Below are 15127 nucleotides of genomic sequence, written 5' to 3' on the forward strand. Positions count from 1 at the left end.
CCTTGCAATCTGCAACCTCCCCACTAGAATGAAGGCTCAATAAAAGAATTATCTTGTCTGTCTTGTTTACCACTTACCCCAATGTCTGGTTGATAACAGGACTCAATAAATAGTTCATATATGAGTAAACGAATAAATCAAAATAAAGTGATAGACAAAATAAACTAAAATCTTCTTATAAATCCAAACATTAAAGAGTTAAAAATATTAAAAGTAGACAAACACCATTTTTTAATGTGGATATCATAGTCAAATAAAAAAACAAAAATAAGTTTCTATTTCTATTTTAAGAACAATGCAATTATAGAGTTCTAGAAAGATGGTACGTAAAATCCTAAGGTATCTTCTCCAGGTTAAAGCCATTTAAAACTGAAACAAACAAACTCAAAAACTATCAAGACAAGTTTCTTTAAAATTGAAAAAAAAAAATACACATACAATGCACAAGAATAAAAGTTAGCCTATGAAAACTTTACTGAAGAAAATATAGATTGTTGAATATAATGAAAGATATCCCATACTCTTTTAATGTTAAACAATAATGTAAGATGTCAGTTCTCCCCATATGAATCTATAAATCTAATGTAACTTCAAGTAGAATGTGTTTTTTAATTTAATCATGATCAATATTAGACATACTAAATATTAGACATATATAAATGACGTAAGTTCCAGTTTTACAAAATGATGAACTAGATTCAAATCAATTCTTCCTATAAAAATAAACACACTAGGTAAAGTATGAAAAACAAATTCTTAAAAGTCACTGAGAGACAATAAGCCAAAACTGTAAAAGAAAACCATAAATCTAGAGTAAGTTACCACTAGGGCAGCTTTTGATCTGAGAGTATTTGATTATCAGAGAAAACATAATTTTTTGTTTGATGGTCTCATGGGGTAAGGAGGTCATAATTCAGAGCACAGGACCCACATAAAATAAGTCTAATAAGAGAATATCCCCACAATAACATGTAACCCCAAAGGGCAACACCTTCAGGGTAACAGTCAGCCAAAAGTAAGCCAGTCCCTATAGTCTTGTTACCAAGGTTTGCATTGTTTGACGGTCCAGGGACTTGCAAACCTTACATTGAAGTGGCACTTTGCCTCCCCACAGGGGCCTATAGAATGAAGCCAAGAAAAACAAAAACTTGGAAAATACAAAGGAATAGGTAAGAGACATAGAAGATAAAGTAAGAGAGGACAGAATGGGGTAGAGACAATATCTGAAGAGGTAATAATTGAAAATGTTCTGGAACCTATGAAAGATCTCCATCTATAGATTCAAATATCACAAAGAATAAGCATACAATAGAGGATCTCAGTAAAGCCAATAAATTGGCCCTATGAAGAGACATACCACCTGGTGAGATGCCCCACTTATCTCTCACCATTTCTTCTGCCTGTCCCTCCTTCCCTCACAGACACACATAAATACACACTCCAGCCACAGTGAACAAACATGCAGTTACCTAGTGCATAACTGTTGGGAAAATAGGATAATTTAATCAGGTCCCCTCGTCTTAGGGACAGTTGGGGGTGATGCGGTGCATTCTTTGTAAGCAAATTGTGGGTGTGGGGATGGAGTTAGTGCACCTGCGTGGTGCCACGACTGGCTGGCATCTGCCTTGGGTGTCTGCCCGCACAGCCATGCTCTCCAACTATGGCTTCCAAGGACCTGTTTGCCAGTTACCTAGCTCATAGACCTGCATGTGAGGGGTCTGGTGACCCAGCCTGGCGTGTGAAGGGTTTGTGACCCAGTCTGGACAGCGGGGCTTGAGGGGTCTATAAGCTCCAGACCCAGCCCTAGCTCAACAATTGTCCCAGTCAGCAGGATTACGGGCAGGTAAAGAGCACAACAATAACGGGCTGAGCCTGTGGCGCACTCAGTAGCGTGCTGCGCTAGCAGCGCGGCGACGCTCCCGCCGCGGGTTCGGATCCTATATAGGAACGACCGGTGCACTCCCTGGCTGAGCGCCGGTCACGGGAAAAAAAAAAAAAAAAAAAGAGCACAACAATAACATCTTGATTAAGATTTATCAGTTAAAAAGATGACACTTGGACCACTTTTTAAAGGGAGGTGGGGAGATATTATAAAGATACACATAGATTAGAAATGAAATTAAAATTGGAAAGCCATTTTTCTGATGAAGTCACATCATAGGTTTCTGGCCAGCATTTAGACTGGGCATGGTTGAGCAACCTCTCAAAAGGTAATCAGTCATCTGTAGCCTGAGGATTAGGGGATTAAGGCCACAGGGTATCAAACATGATCACCTAAAAGAGCTGACGCACAGCAGTGACTGTGATTAATATCAATAGCACAGCTCCACGTAATTTGGCAAAAAGCATGCTGGTCAAAATGACAATTTAGCTGAAATGACAATCAAGAATGGATATACCTATATCAATGTTAACTTTCTAGTTTTGATAAATATGTCATGGCTATATGTAAGATGTTAACATTAGGGAAACCCTGGTGAAGGGTATTTGGAACTCTGTAGTATCTTTGCAATTCTTCTGCAAACCTAAAATTATTTCTAAAGAAAAATTATTTCAAAACAGATTATTATAAATAAAAATACTTAAAAATGAAAAATCAATTCTAAAAAGTAGAAATACAGACTATACCTAGTCATTGTTTTTTCAACTACTAGTACCTTAGTTACATCACAGAGTATTTTTATAATCCCTGATTCATATTTTTAAGCATTTTCCTTTCCTTTCATTTTTCAGAATGTTCAGGTTCTATCGTACTTTTTAAATTCTAATTCATATTTTGCCAGTTATTACTGATAACTACAAAGAAAAATTAGAAAAACTTAAATGTTGCACAATAAGAACCAATATGAAAAAATAGTGATAAAGATTAGAAACGGTATGAATTTATAGAAATTAGTTAGGAATGAAATCTAAGTATCCCTTACTGTCCCATCTGTGTTGTTTCTAAGTTGAGAGAGCAAGAGTTGGGTCAGTGAGAAATATCTGTAGTTGAAAATGCAGTTATTATGGATTTACGGGGTTGTCTTTCTCTTATTCTCATTTGTACATTTTGTAATTTCTCTAAGAAAATACAAGGTACTTCAAAAAGTTTGTGGAAAAATGGAATTAAAAGATAATACAATCTTTCCATTAATTTTTTGAAGACCCCTCCTATAAAAATAAATGAAAACCGTAAGAGACAAGGAACTGGAACTTCTCAGAGCTTGAGTTTTTTAGTTTGTTCTACTTAAACCTTTTCTAATTAACTTAAAGCCAATGTGATTGCTCTTCTAATATGGCTTAGGTCCTTTATTTTGATGTTTGTATCACATAAAGAAAAGAGACAGGAAAGAATATAAAATTACAGAAGGCAGTCAGAGTCTATAATTCATTAGAGCCAACTTATAAGAATACATCAAATAATGTTATTCAAAATAATTGCATTTTTGGCTACAAGGTATTAATAATACTTGACACAGATAAAACACATGAAGGTAAGGATGAATACTTACTTTAACTTGAGCTTTTTAGCACAAACTTCTCTTCTCCTTGAAGAGTCCTGCTACTTCGTCTGTCTCAGTATCAGCACCTTCCTACTGTCATAATGATATGAATATGTTGTTTACCGATATCTCATTTTTTTTTTAATAGTTGATCTGAACTTTCATTTTAGATAGGTGGTAGATATAAATTTCTAGAATCTAAGATGTAGTCCCTTTGAGCTTCATTGGTTTTTGATGGCCCTCCAAGAATGCAATCATAAAGATTTCACATTTAATGGGGAAACTGTGGAGGATAATAACTTTGCAAAGGGCACTTTGAATATCTACCCCACGTATCTTCAAAATACTCTCATCCCTATTGATATTCAACGTGGTACCCCACTTTTTTTTCAAAAAAAAAAGTCTCATCCTAAACTATGCTTCTGATGATATATTACTATGATATAAAGAATCCAATGTCATTTCTACCCTTACAACAAAGAAAGGCAAGAAGAACTTCTAATTTCAACATAAGGGCCAGATCAGTCCTCTTACTATTTTAAGCCATTTGCCTATGCACACTGATGACAGCAAGCTGCTGATGGCAATTTCATCTGAAAGTCTGTTGAAGTCATTTGAACACTTGATATTTCATTGTAATACCCACATATTCCCCAGAAGTTGAGAATGGGTTTCTGTTCTGTCCTCCTGTCTGGCAACAGAGTAAACATCACAGCATGGAGCTACTGCCTTACAGCTGTCAATAGTAAAAAGCTGTTCAAAAACAGGAGGCATAATCTTAAAACTATCATCAGTATATAAGAGCTCAAAGAAAACGAGAATCTGCAGATTTCTCAATGTATAGAACATGAAACTGCAAGCATGATTTCCAGTGCCATATTTAAGAACACTCCCCCTCCCAACTGTGCTTGTATTCTAAGGAAATATGAAGGTACTTTGAAAGTTCATGGAAAGATTTGTATTATCTTTTAATTCTATTTTTCCATGAATGTTTCGAAGTACCCTCATTTCTTACCACAATAAAAGAGAGAGCAGGCCAGTTATTTTCTGTGGCAAATATGGCAAACACCATTGGTTGCCTAACGATTATTCCTTCCACCCTTCTTCCTTGCTGGCAGAGCCTGCCTGTACTTCAGAAGCTAAAAGTGCCAGAAAACCCTCCTCCTAACCTCCCTTACAGCCAGGGCATGGGCATGTAACCCAATCCTTGCTTCTGGGGCCTAAGAGAGCTGAAACTAGCTAGCAGTCCTTTGGAGAAGAGGTATGTGCAGCAGGCAACTGTTGTTTCTCCATAGTGTATAGCTGTGTCTGCACGTGATCACTGGAACTGCTACTGCCACCTTAAAACCATCAGGAAAGATATTACCAATTTGCTGAATACAACAGAGAAAAAAATCACATGGATATCTGATGGTATCACCGAGCACTTCCTTGTACCAACAATGGAAAAGACCTACCTCTTGGCTTCTTGTTACCTAATAGTTACCCTAGTTTATGGCTTTAGTTTAAGCCATTTTCATTTGGATATTGTTATTTGAGGGCCAAAGCATCCTAACTAATCTAGCTAGCAAATATCTGTTCACTTCATACTATTCAGAACAGGAAGTCAGATCACTGCTACTTAGTTAACTCAACATTACCAGTGTCTCTATCTTGCTCCCTACTGCTTCACTGACATGCATCTTTTCTGCGTTTCACTAAGGAGCAAGATCAGTGTAATAATACTCACATCTTTGCTTCACAGTAAAGTTTGTTTCTTCTGCAACTTCTCCATGACATACACGGGGAAGGTACTTTTTCCTTCTCTGGTATATTTTTCAGTTGTATCTGCTTTTAACAGCATTACAGATGTGCCCCAATTTTTAGCCTATACTTCCTTTCTTACTATCTAAACTCCAACCCCATACTGACATCACAATTGATCTAAAATTATTAAATACAAATTGCTAAAGACAGGATAAAGATTTGCTTTTACAGAGGATCATTCACGTAGGTTAATAAAACTGAAAAAATAAATAAATAACTAAATAGAGCTGAATGGTGAGGCATCCTGAATGATGAAAAACTGAATGTGCTATCTTTTTTATATATAAGGAAAACAAAAAATTTAACCTCAATTAAAAAACAAAGAAAAAGACAGAGACATAATAAATAACACATCAGTGAGATCAGAATCCTACCTTAGTAAATAAGGTTAATTTTTAAGAGACCTCCCATGTTTTCTTACATGCTGTGCTTATAGGGGTAAAGATCCTACCAGGATTTTTCATGTTTACGCCCAACATGGAAAGAGTTAAGCAAGAGTCAATAAAACCTTTGCAGAATGTTGCTCAGCAGTACAGCAAAATGAAAACCTAAACAAACTAGCCAAACAAATATAACTGACATTTGATTTATTAGGAAAAAAGCTTTTTAAAAGGAAAAAGACTACAAACCCTAAAGATTCCAGACACTTTTCTTTGAAGTAGTTTATTTTACTGTTTTATGCTTATTACAAAAGCATGCTCACTAAAGGGAAAAAAGTCATAACTACAAACTTTTCTGAAAATCAATTAGAAACACAAAAACGAATACTAGAAAAAAGTTTTCCAAAAAACTTTGGCACAAAAGCTTGAAAAATTTCAAGACCTTTACTTCCTTGTTTTAAAAGTCCTTGTTTAAAAAGTTAAATATTTGATTCGTAATATCATTTGGCTTTATTATATAATGTTAAATATCTGCATGATGCAGCAAAATTACCAATACTTGAAAAAACCATTATTAGGGGATATTCTTTTTCAACCAAATTGGTGTTTAACCCAACTATTGTGATGATCAAATTGATTTTAACCAAAGAGTATACTAACCTATATTTTTAAACCACGGTCCCACTTATTCTCAAGCTTTGCATATGCTGTTTCCTCAGTAGGGGGTCCCCTTTTATCCCTACTTTCATCTGGCAGACTAATGAACTATTAACTAGTACTTATGAACTAAAACCTATTAAAATTAGGAATATGAGGACCTGATAAAATTTAAGATTTTTAGTTCCTTGTTTTAAAAGTCCTTGTTTAAAAAGTTAAATATTTGATTCATAATATCATTTGGTTTTAGTATATCATGTTAAATATGTAACAATGTTAAATATAAACTAAGCAACTTTCTGATAAATTTTGTTTTATCAGAAACAAAATTCTGATGATTATTAAATTTTTTCTAAGTCCAAATTCACAACTTATGCTTAAGAAGGTAAAGTAGTTTTGAGACTAAAAAGTTTGAGAACTGCTATTCTATGTATGTAATGTGTTATTTACTGCAGCACTGTTACAACTGCAAGCAATTAGAAACAACCTACAATGAGACTGGTAAAAATAGTCATTATGCATCCATACAGTGAAATACTCTGCAACAGTAAAAAAGATGAAGAGCATTAGGCAAGAAAATAAAACTCATCCAGATTGTAAAGGAGTTAAGTAAAACTGTTTGCAAATGACAGGATCTTGTATACAGGAAATCCTTAGGAGGAATCCACTAAAATAACTATCAGAACTAATAAATGAGTTCAGTAAGACAGACACATACAAGGTCAATATACAATAAACAATTGTAAACTACAATGTATATTGAAAAGTTAAAATAAAAATAAAAAAACAATTGTATTTCTTCTATATACTTGCAATGAACAATCTGAAAATAAAGTTAACGAAACAATTCCACTTAAAATAGCATCAATGGGGCTGGCCGGTTAGCTCAGTTGGTTTCAGCACAGCCTTGTAACACCAAAGCCATGGATTTGGATCCCTGTACCAGACAGACACCAAAAAAAAAAAACCCAAAAATAAATAAATAAAATAAAATAGCACCAAAAATACTTAGTAATAAATTTTGCAAAAGAAGTATAAAACTTTTTTTTTATTACTTAATTAAACATTTTATTTTGGAAGCTCAGACTGACCCCTCAAATTTTAAAGGCCACAGTGTTGGTAACACCAACATGAAGAATTTGGATCCCCATACCAGCCAGCCGCCCCCCCGACCCCACACCCCCAAAAAAACAAAGCATTTTTTTTTAAAAGTTCAATTCTCCTAAAACAAGCCAAACATTCACAAGTTGATAAACCCAAAGTATTACTGCTGCAGCCTTGATTCTCTTGAATTCTATACTTGATGCTAAATTGTTCTGGGGTTGAAATATACTTGCCACTAAGGAAACAATTCTGTTATTCTACAGAATTTGGGGGTTACCTTCTCTCATAATTTTTGGGAATTGCCATCTCAGCTTGCTGGAGTTTTAAGAAGTGTAAAACTTATACTCTGAAAATGACAAAACATTGCTGAGAGAAATTTTAAAAGACCTGAATAAATGGAAACACATCTCATGTTCATGAATCAGAAGACGTAATACCACTATTGCTAAAACGGCACTAATTCACAAATTGATCTACAGATTTAACACAATCCCCATCAAAATTCCAGCTGACTTCTTTGCAGAAACTGACAACATGATCCAAAAATTCATATGGAAATTCAAGGGACATAGAATAACCAACAATCTCGAAAAATTAGAAAGTTGGAAGACTCATATTTCCTGATTTCAAAACTTACTACAAAGCTACATTAATCAAGACTGTGGTAGTAGCATAAGGATAGACATGGAGATGAGTGGAATGGAACTGAAAATCCAGATATAAACCCTCACATTTAGGTATTTCTTTTCCATTGAGTTTGAAGACAATTCAATGGGGGAAAAAAAGTCTTTTAAACGAATGGGGCTGGGACAACTGGATATTATATGCAAAAGAATGAAGTTGGACCCCTTCCTCAAATCATATGCAAAAATTAACTCAAAAAATGGATCTAAAAACCTAAATATAAAAACTAAGACTATGAAATTATTAAAAGAAAACACAGGCATAAATCTTCACAACCTCCAATTAAAAACAGTTTCTTACATACAATAACAAAAGCACAAGCGACAAAAGAAAACATTTATAAATTGGACTTCATCAAAATTAAAAATTTAGTGCTTCAAAGACACCATCAAAACTGTGAAGACATTCGTATCCCACCACTGCCAGTCTAACAACTTCTTTCTGGGGCCAGCCTGTAGCTCACTTGGGAGGCCATGGGTTTGGATCCCACATAGGGATGGCAGGTTAGCTCACTGGGTGAGCATGGTGCTGACAACACCAAGTCAAGGGTTAAGATCCCCTTACTATTCATCTTTTTAAGAGGGGAAAAAAAAAACTGTGAAGACAACCCACAGAATGGAAAAAAACACTTGCAAATCACATATCTGATAAGAAACTTACACCTAGAAAATATAAAGAATCTTACAACTCCACAATAGACAAATAACCCAACTTAAAAATGAGCAAAGGATATAAATAGATATTTCTCCAAAGATGATGATATACAAATGGCCAATAAGCACATGAAAAGATGTTCAACATCATTAGTCATCAAGGAAATGCAAATGAATACCACTTCACACTCACTAGGATGACTATGATCAAAAAGATAACAAGTGTTGGTGAGAATGTAGAGAAACTGGAACCCTCATACTCTGCTAGTAGGAATTAAAATGGTGCGTCCACTGGGAAAAACAGTTTGGCAGCTACTCAAAAAGTTAAACATAGAGTTGCCATAAATACCCAGCAATTCCACTCCTAGGTATACAGTCGAGAACTGAAAACACGTGTCCACACAAAAATGTGTACAAGAATGTTCATCATAGCATTATTCATAATAGTCCAAAAGAAGAATAACCGAAATGTTCATCAATGATGAAAGGCTTAAAAAATTTTGGCATAAGGGCCAGCCAGTTAGCTCGGTTGGTTAGAGTGTGGTGCTGTTAACATCAAGGCCCAGGATTCGATTCCTGTACCAGCCAACCACCACTGTCTCCCCCCTACCCCCCCAAAATGTGACATAGCCATACAATGAACACTATCTGGCCATTAAAAAAAAATGAAGTACTGATACATGCTACATGAATAAACCTTTAAAACATTATGCTAAGTGAAAGAATGCAGTCACAAAGAACCACATATCGTATGATTTCACTTACACAAAATGTGTAGAATAGACAAATCTATAGGGACAGAAAGTAGGAGGTATATTATTACCTTTTCAAATTAAATTTTTTAGTGCACCAGTAAGATGCAATTAAATTATTTTTAAATGATTGTTGTTCATGTATTTACATGCTATGTCTTTCTAAATCCCAACAATCTTTCCCTAAAATATTTTTTAAAGCACTTGGAAGCACAAAAGCATGCTAAAGACCAAAGAGAACAGACATTGAATTTTAAATGGTTAAGGAAAACTCATATAAAACTCAGAAGCAGAAAACCAATTTATCTTTGTTGAATGCTATCAAATGACCAAAATTCCCCTGGTTAAATAAAAATTATAAGAGGCCATTGATTTGAACTGAGTTCCTGCAACAGGCCCCCCAACAGACCAGACTAAAAAAAGTCAATGTGGAGTCACCCCTGCAAAGTCACCAAACCTAAACTAAGTTGAGAAAGAGATTAACAGCCAATTTCCCAAACAGGCCGGTTTAAACTTCAATAGGCATGATAATGAAGTTCCTCTGCTTCAATACTTCTACAAAGGAAGTAAGCTGAGGTCATGTGATGTTAAATAACCAGTTACTTTTCCATTGTTCTGTCTCCCTGTTCCCACCTTACAAGGAAAGTACTCTTTGAAATAACCAATCTGCTTTCTGTTCTTTGTTTCTGATATCTTCAGCCTTTTTTTCTTTTTGGTCTATAAAGTCAACCTCTCTTGCTCAGCTTATTGCAATAATACTTCATAAAATGAAGTGTTGCCTGATTCTAGAATCACAATAAAGTCAATTGAGATCTTTAAATTTGCTGTGATTTTTTCTTTGGACACCTTCAAGTTAAATTTAGGTCTTCTTTACAACTGGAAATTACTACAACTGATTAAACTTTAATTTGCAAATTATCTGTATATTTTACAAAGGCAATCATAAATGTAAAGCTGAAACTCACTAGACTTTACAGTAAACAATGTTAAACTAAATGGAACAAATACTTAAAATATTTCTTGGAATAGTAGAAATAGCATAACTTTGGAGTCAGATACATGGGTTTGAATCTTAGCCTATTTACCAGCTAGTTGATGATCATCAATAATTTACATGGTCTCTGTGGCAGTCAGTTCCCCCTTCTGTTAAATCAGGAATTACGATACCTACCTAGTGTGGAAAGAAATACTAAAGTAAAGAAATACTCCAACTATTTACTAATAGGTAAAGGGGTTGAATAATTCACTCTTTTTGAAAAATATATGTACTGTTTGAATTTTTCTACTTGTAAGTAATTTTAAAATGTAATGAAGATTTAAAAAATAAAAATATCTACTTTATAGAGTTCTCGTGGAGCCTTTTTTTTTAAATGGGTTTTTTTTTAAATTTCCTTTGTGTGTGTGTGTGTGTGTGTGGAGCCATTTTGTAAAATGCCAGGTTTTTGTTTGGTTCCGCTTTTTTTTTTTTTTTTTGGCAGCTGGCCTGTACAGGAACCCAAACCCGTGACTTTGGTGTTAAAAGGCTGCGCTCTAACCAACTGAGTTAACCAGCCAACCTCATTTTGTAAATAACCACTTAATAAAAAATAATTTCCACAGTTCTATTCCTCACCATCTCCAAAGCTTCTTGAATTCCACCTTCTTGAATTAACGTGAACAAACCACAGAAGAATCAAAGTTAAACACTGATTGTCCTGAAGGCTACAGTTATCAAGAAAAGACATGAACAAGGAAAACAAAACTAAGCTTTTAAACCACTTTCCTCAAAACATACCAAAGAACTGAATCTGAAAAGAAAAACATTTCCATATGTTTACTGATGCTAATCACGTTATCCTGAAACTTTGTCAGGTTTTAGGTGGTTCTTTTGCAACATAAAACGGTAAAATGATAATGCTGTCAAGTGAAAAGGAAATTTGGTACCTTAATCTTTCGACCATCAAGACATCAAGGATTCAGGTCAGAGAATATTTTTCACTGAAAAACACAACACAAATATAATTAATGACTATCACTTATTTAGCAAATAAGGTGATAAGCTCCATCTATAAGGAAACAAAGTGCTTCGGGAGTACAATGTGACAGCTGAATGGAATTTAAGTGATCCATGTCACCTTCTACAGAATATTGTAAGAATTAAGAACCTACTCTCCCATATTCTAATAGATGAATAAACTGGATATGTTAAGAAGCAGGAGTTTAGCAGCTGAAGATAGCGCCCCCCTAAAACCACCAAAGCACACCGCAACCGCTAACGCTGCCAGCCGGCGTGCGGACGCTCGCAGTTAGGACTGACTCCCCACGAGCACCTAACTCACCGCGTTGCCCACCACGTGCGTGTAAGTGAACAACCGAACCTTCCTGGGGCTTGAAAGCGACGGAGGGGAGGGGACAGCCAGGCAGGCAGGACCATTTAACTAATAAATACACGTCTGAAACATAATTTCCTGGGGGCTTTATTGCATTTCTACAGTTCCCTCATCTTATTTTAGACCATTTCAAGAACATACTTCTGACAAGGAGAAGCAGAGTCAGTCAACGTCAGGGAGACACAGTGATTTGATAAGTACTTTATCCCAGCGGGGTCGAGCTTATGAATGAAACAGAACTAAAACCTTGAGTGGGAAAGCGTTCCCCAGCCCCCAGGCCTCCTCCTCTCCGGTTCCGGCAAGCCACCTCAAGGGCCCAACTCCAGCGGACGAGGCCACGCTTGCAGCCGGCCCTTTAGCCGCCACTGCTGCGTCTCGCTTTTCGGCCCACTTCCCGGGGCACCGCGACCCCCGGCCCCGGCCCGAGGGCGGCCGCCCCTCCCGAGGGCGCGCGGGCGGAAAGGAGGAGCACCAGTGACTCACGCGCCCCGGGCCGGAGGCCAGACCGCCTGCCTCGCCCCGCTCCCGGACTCGGCCTCTCAGCGCCTTCCCGAAGCCCGGGCCGACCCCCTCCACGGGCGAGGCCTGACCGCGCACCGACCTGAGAGCCCCGCAGGAGTCCGGGGACGGCCTCCCTTCCCCTGCGGCCGCCCGGGAGCCCGCCCCTCCCCCCGGGGCGCGCGAGCATGCGCGCCGGGCCTGCCGGCGCCTGCGCGCCCCCGACGCTCCGCCGGCTCGCGCCGCCGCCAAGAAGGCCGCGCGGGGCCGCGGCGGAGGCGGAGGCCCGGCGCCTGGGGCGGCGCGCAGCCTCCCAAGTCCGCCCTCCCCGTTAGGCGACGAGCGCCCAAGGGGAGGGGACAGCCAGGCAGGCAGGAAGCTGCGGCTTAAAAGGGCAGCCGGCGCCGGGCCCTTCCTCCCTCTGTCGCGGGGCCTTCGAGCGCGCCTCTCCCGCCGCCCGCACGCACCTCTCCTCCGCCCGCCGCCATGTACCGCTGCCTGGGCGAAGCGCTGCTGCTGTCCCGGGCCGGGCCCGCCGCCCTGGGCTCGGCGGCCGCCGACTCGGCCGCGCTGCTGGGCCGGGCCCGTGGGCAGCCCGCCGCCGCCCCGCAGCAGGGGCTCGCGCCGCCCGCCCGGCGCCACTACAGCGAGGCTGTGGCCGACCGCGAGGACGACCCCAACTTCTTCAAGATGGTGGAGGGCTTCTTTGACCGCGGCGCCAGCATCGTGGAGGACAAGCTGGTGGAGGACCTGAAGACCCGAGAGAGCGAGGAGCAGAAGCGGAACCGGGTGCGCGGCATCCTGCGGATCATCAAGCCCTGCAACCATGTTCTGAGCCTCTCCTTCCCCATCCGGCGCGACAACGGCTCCTGGGAGGTCATCGAGGGCTACCGGGCCCAGCACAGCCAGCACCGCACGCCCTGCAAAGGAGGTGAGCGCCGGCCGGCCCCATCCCGCCCTTCCTCCCCCGCGGGGCACTGCTCGGCCCTCTCCGGCTCGGGCCGGCTGTGTCCCCCTCCCAGGCTCGCTGTCCGGCCCACCCAGCTTCGGGTGTGGCAGGCTCTGTGGATAGTAATTTTTCCGCCTTAAAACCACCACGTAGTTGGCCCGCCCTCTTCGCCCGCGAGCCATCACCCGGCCCTCTCCGTTTGTTGATGCTAGATGCAGGACAGACGCTGCACGGGTCTGTTGGTCCCAGTGTCTGTGTTACACAGGGTGGGTCCTGCCGAAGTGCACTTCTAGGAGAGGGAATGACCGGCCTATCTGATTTCTGCCTCGCGAGTTTTCATGGGCATCTGCGACTTTCCCCCAAATGCAAACAATGAAATAAGTTACTTTCTGATTATCTTTCACTCCTTTTACAACAGTGACATAGGAACACAGAAAATGACCTTCCTTCTAGGCTTAAAATCTAGACAATTTTGTTAAACAGAGGAATTTGCTAATCACAAGTTAATCTTTTAAGTTATTTTCCCACTCTGACAGCTTCTGTTTTGTACCCCCCAAAATTAAAACACGAGCAGCGTAACATCTCTGACAAACACCGGGCGTCCTGACAGTAAATCTAAAGGGCCTGCAGAATGGCCTACCGGCCAATGGAATGAAATAGCCCTGGGGGTGTGTACTGGTCCTGGCTAGCACCAGATTTGAGCTTCAGAAAAAAGGAAAGGAGTTGAGTCAGTTACAATTTGGTAGTCACCTAGTTCTGTAATTTAAAGTTTTGAATGTCTATAGATTTAGCTTGTGTAGTCACATTTCTTTCTTCGAGCAAATAAAAGCTGTTTCACTTTTTCCCCCAGGACATGGCACAACATTTTTTTAAGAGGGCTTAAAAGTATCCTAAAATAGAAAGGGCAAAACCACTTTTTTCTATTGTAGAAAAAAAAAATGTATGTATGTATGTGTGTGTGTGTATATATATATGTATGTATGTGTGTGTGTGTGTGTATATATATATATATATGTATGTATGTATGTATGTATGAATGTGTGTGTGGCATAAAGGACCACCGAGAGGTGAAGAATCTTGGCTGGAGGTGAATTGGCCAATAAGCATGGAGGATGTTGGGCTAGACCTTTTGTCTCCCTAAATCTGGTCTGGTGCTCTTTCTATTATGCCAGCTGACTTCTAAGAATATTTTTTTAAAATCTTCTATCAGAAAAACGATCTGTGCTGGTCTTCCCAGGAGAAGAAACAAAGATTGCTTCAACGGGTTTAATAATTTACTGACTTTGCATTGACTCCACCCACTTTGCGGACTTACCGTTGGAACTTTATTATCCTCTAGCCGTCTAAAACCAGTGCTTGAACCACTTTGACCTCTAATTTCCCTTCCAGCTCCAAACTTGTATAAAGTGTACACAGTCAGTCTCCTGCATTGCCTTCCTTCTCACCACTCCCCTATTCTCCAAACCAGGAGTACAAGTTCAGACTCCCAAGAAAAGCAAACAAAGATGTTGGAGGAAGGGACAACATATAGCAAAATTAAATTGCAGTGTTTCTTTGAAATAGACATCAAGTTCATTTTACTGTCTTGTCGGCAGCATTTTCCAGTCCCTTAAAAGCTACCTAAATCAGTATGTTTGTTCTTCTGCAGGATGTGATTTGGTCTCTATGCTTCTGTTCATCAGATGCCACGCCCTCTCCTATCTTTATAAGTCAGACCTCCACAAAGTCACTAAAGCCATATCAACTCTCTCCCTCTTGTTGCCACAGCAGTTTTATTGACCCTTAAAAAAAAA

At 39.4% G+C, this 15127-nt stretch overlaps 2 protein-coding genes across 9 annotated transcripts in view; one reads left to right on the forward strand and one right to left on the reverse strand.

Moving 5' to 3' along the window:
- The window catches only part of SHLD2 (shieldin complex subunit 2), a 100767-nt gene extending 88213 nt beyond the window's left edge, over positions 1 to 12554 (reverse strand). For 3 of the 8 annotated variants that reach the window (XR_010022627.1, XM_063086121.1, XM_063086120.1), the window contains exons 1-3: positions 12489 to 12554; positions 11442 to 11495; positions 3492 to 3575 (exon numbers count right to left, since the gene is read on the reverse strand). The gene's annotated coding sequence lies outside the window, so the exon portion shown is untranslated. Of the gene's footprint in view, positions 1 to 3491; positions 3576 to 11441; positions 11496 to 12133; positions 12467 to 12488 lie in introns of those variants that run through there. The other 5 variants (XM_063086126.1, XM_063086124.1, XM_063086122.1 and 2 more) reach the window with 3 other exon arrangements.
- A 75-nt stretch (positions 12555 to 12629) lies between these two features.
- The window catches only part of GLUD1 (glutamate dehydrogenase 1), a 38138-nt gene continuing 35640 nt past the window's right edge, over positions 12630 to 15127 (forward strand). The window contains exon 1 of the mRNA XM_063085455.1: positions 12630 to 13316. Coding sequence (XP_062941525.1) covers positions 12872 to 13316 — 445 coding nt within the window. The 5' untranslated portion in view covers positions 12630 to 12871. The remainder of the gene's footprint in view (positions 13317 to 15127) is intronic.

The sequence above is a fragment of the Cynocephalus volans genome, chromosome 2, assembly GCF_027409185.1.
Source record: "Cynocephalus volans isolate mCynVol1 chromosome 2, mCynVol1.pri, whole genome shotgun sequence".
In the NCBI taxonomy this organism is placed as follows: domain Eukaryota; kingdom Metazoa; phylum Chordata; class Mammalia; order Dermoptera; family Cynocephalidae; genus Cynocephalus; species Cynocephalus volans.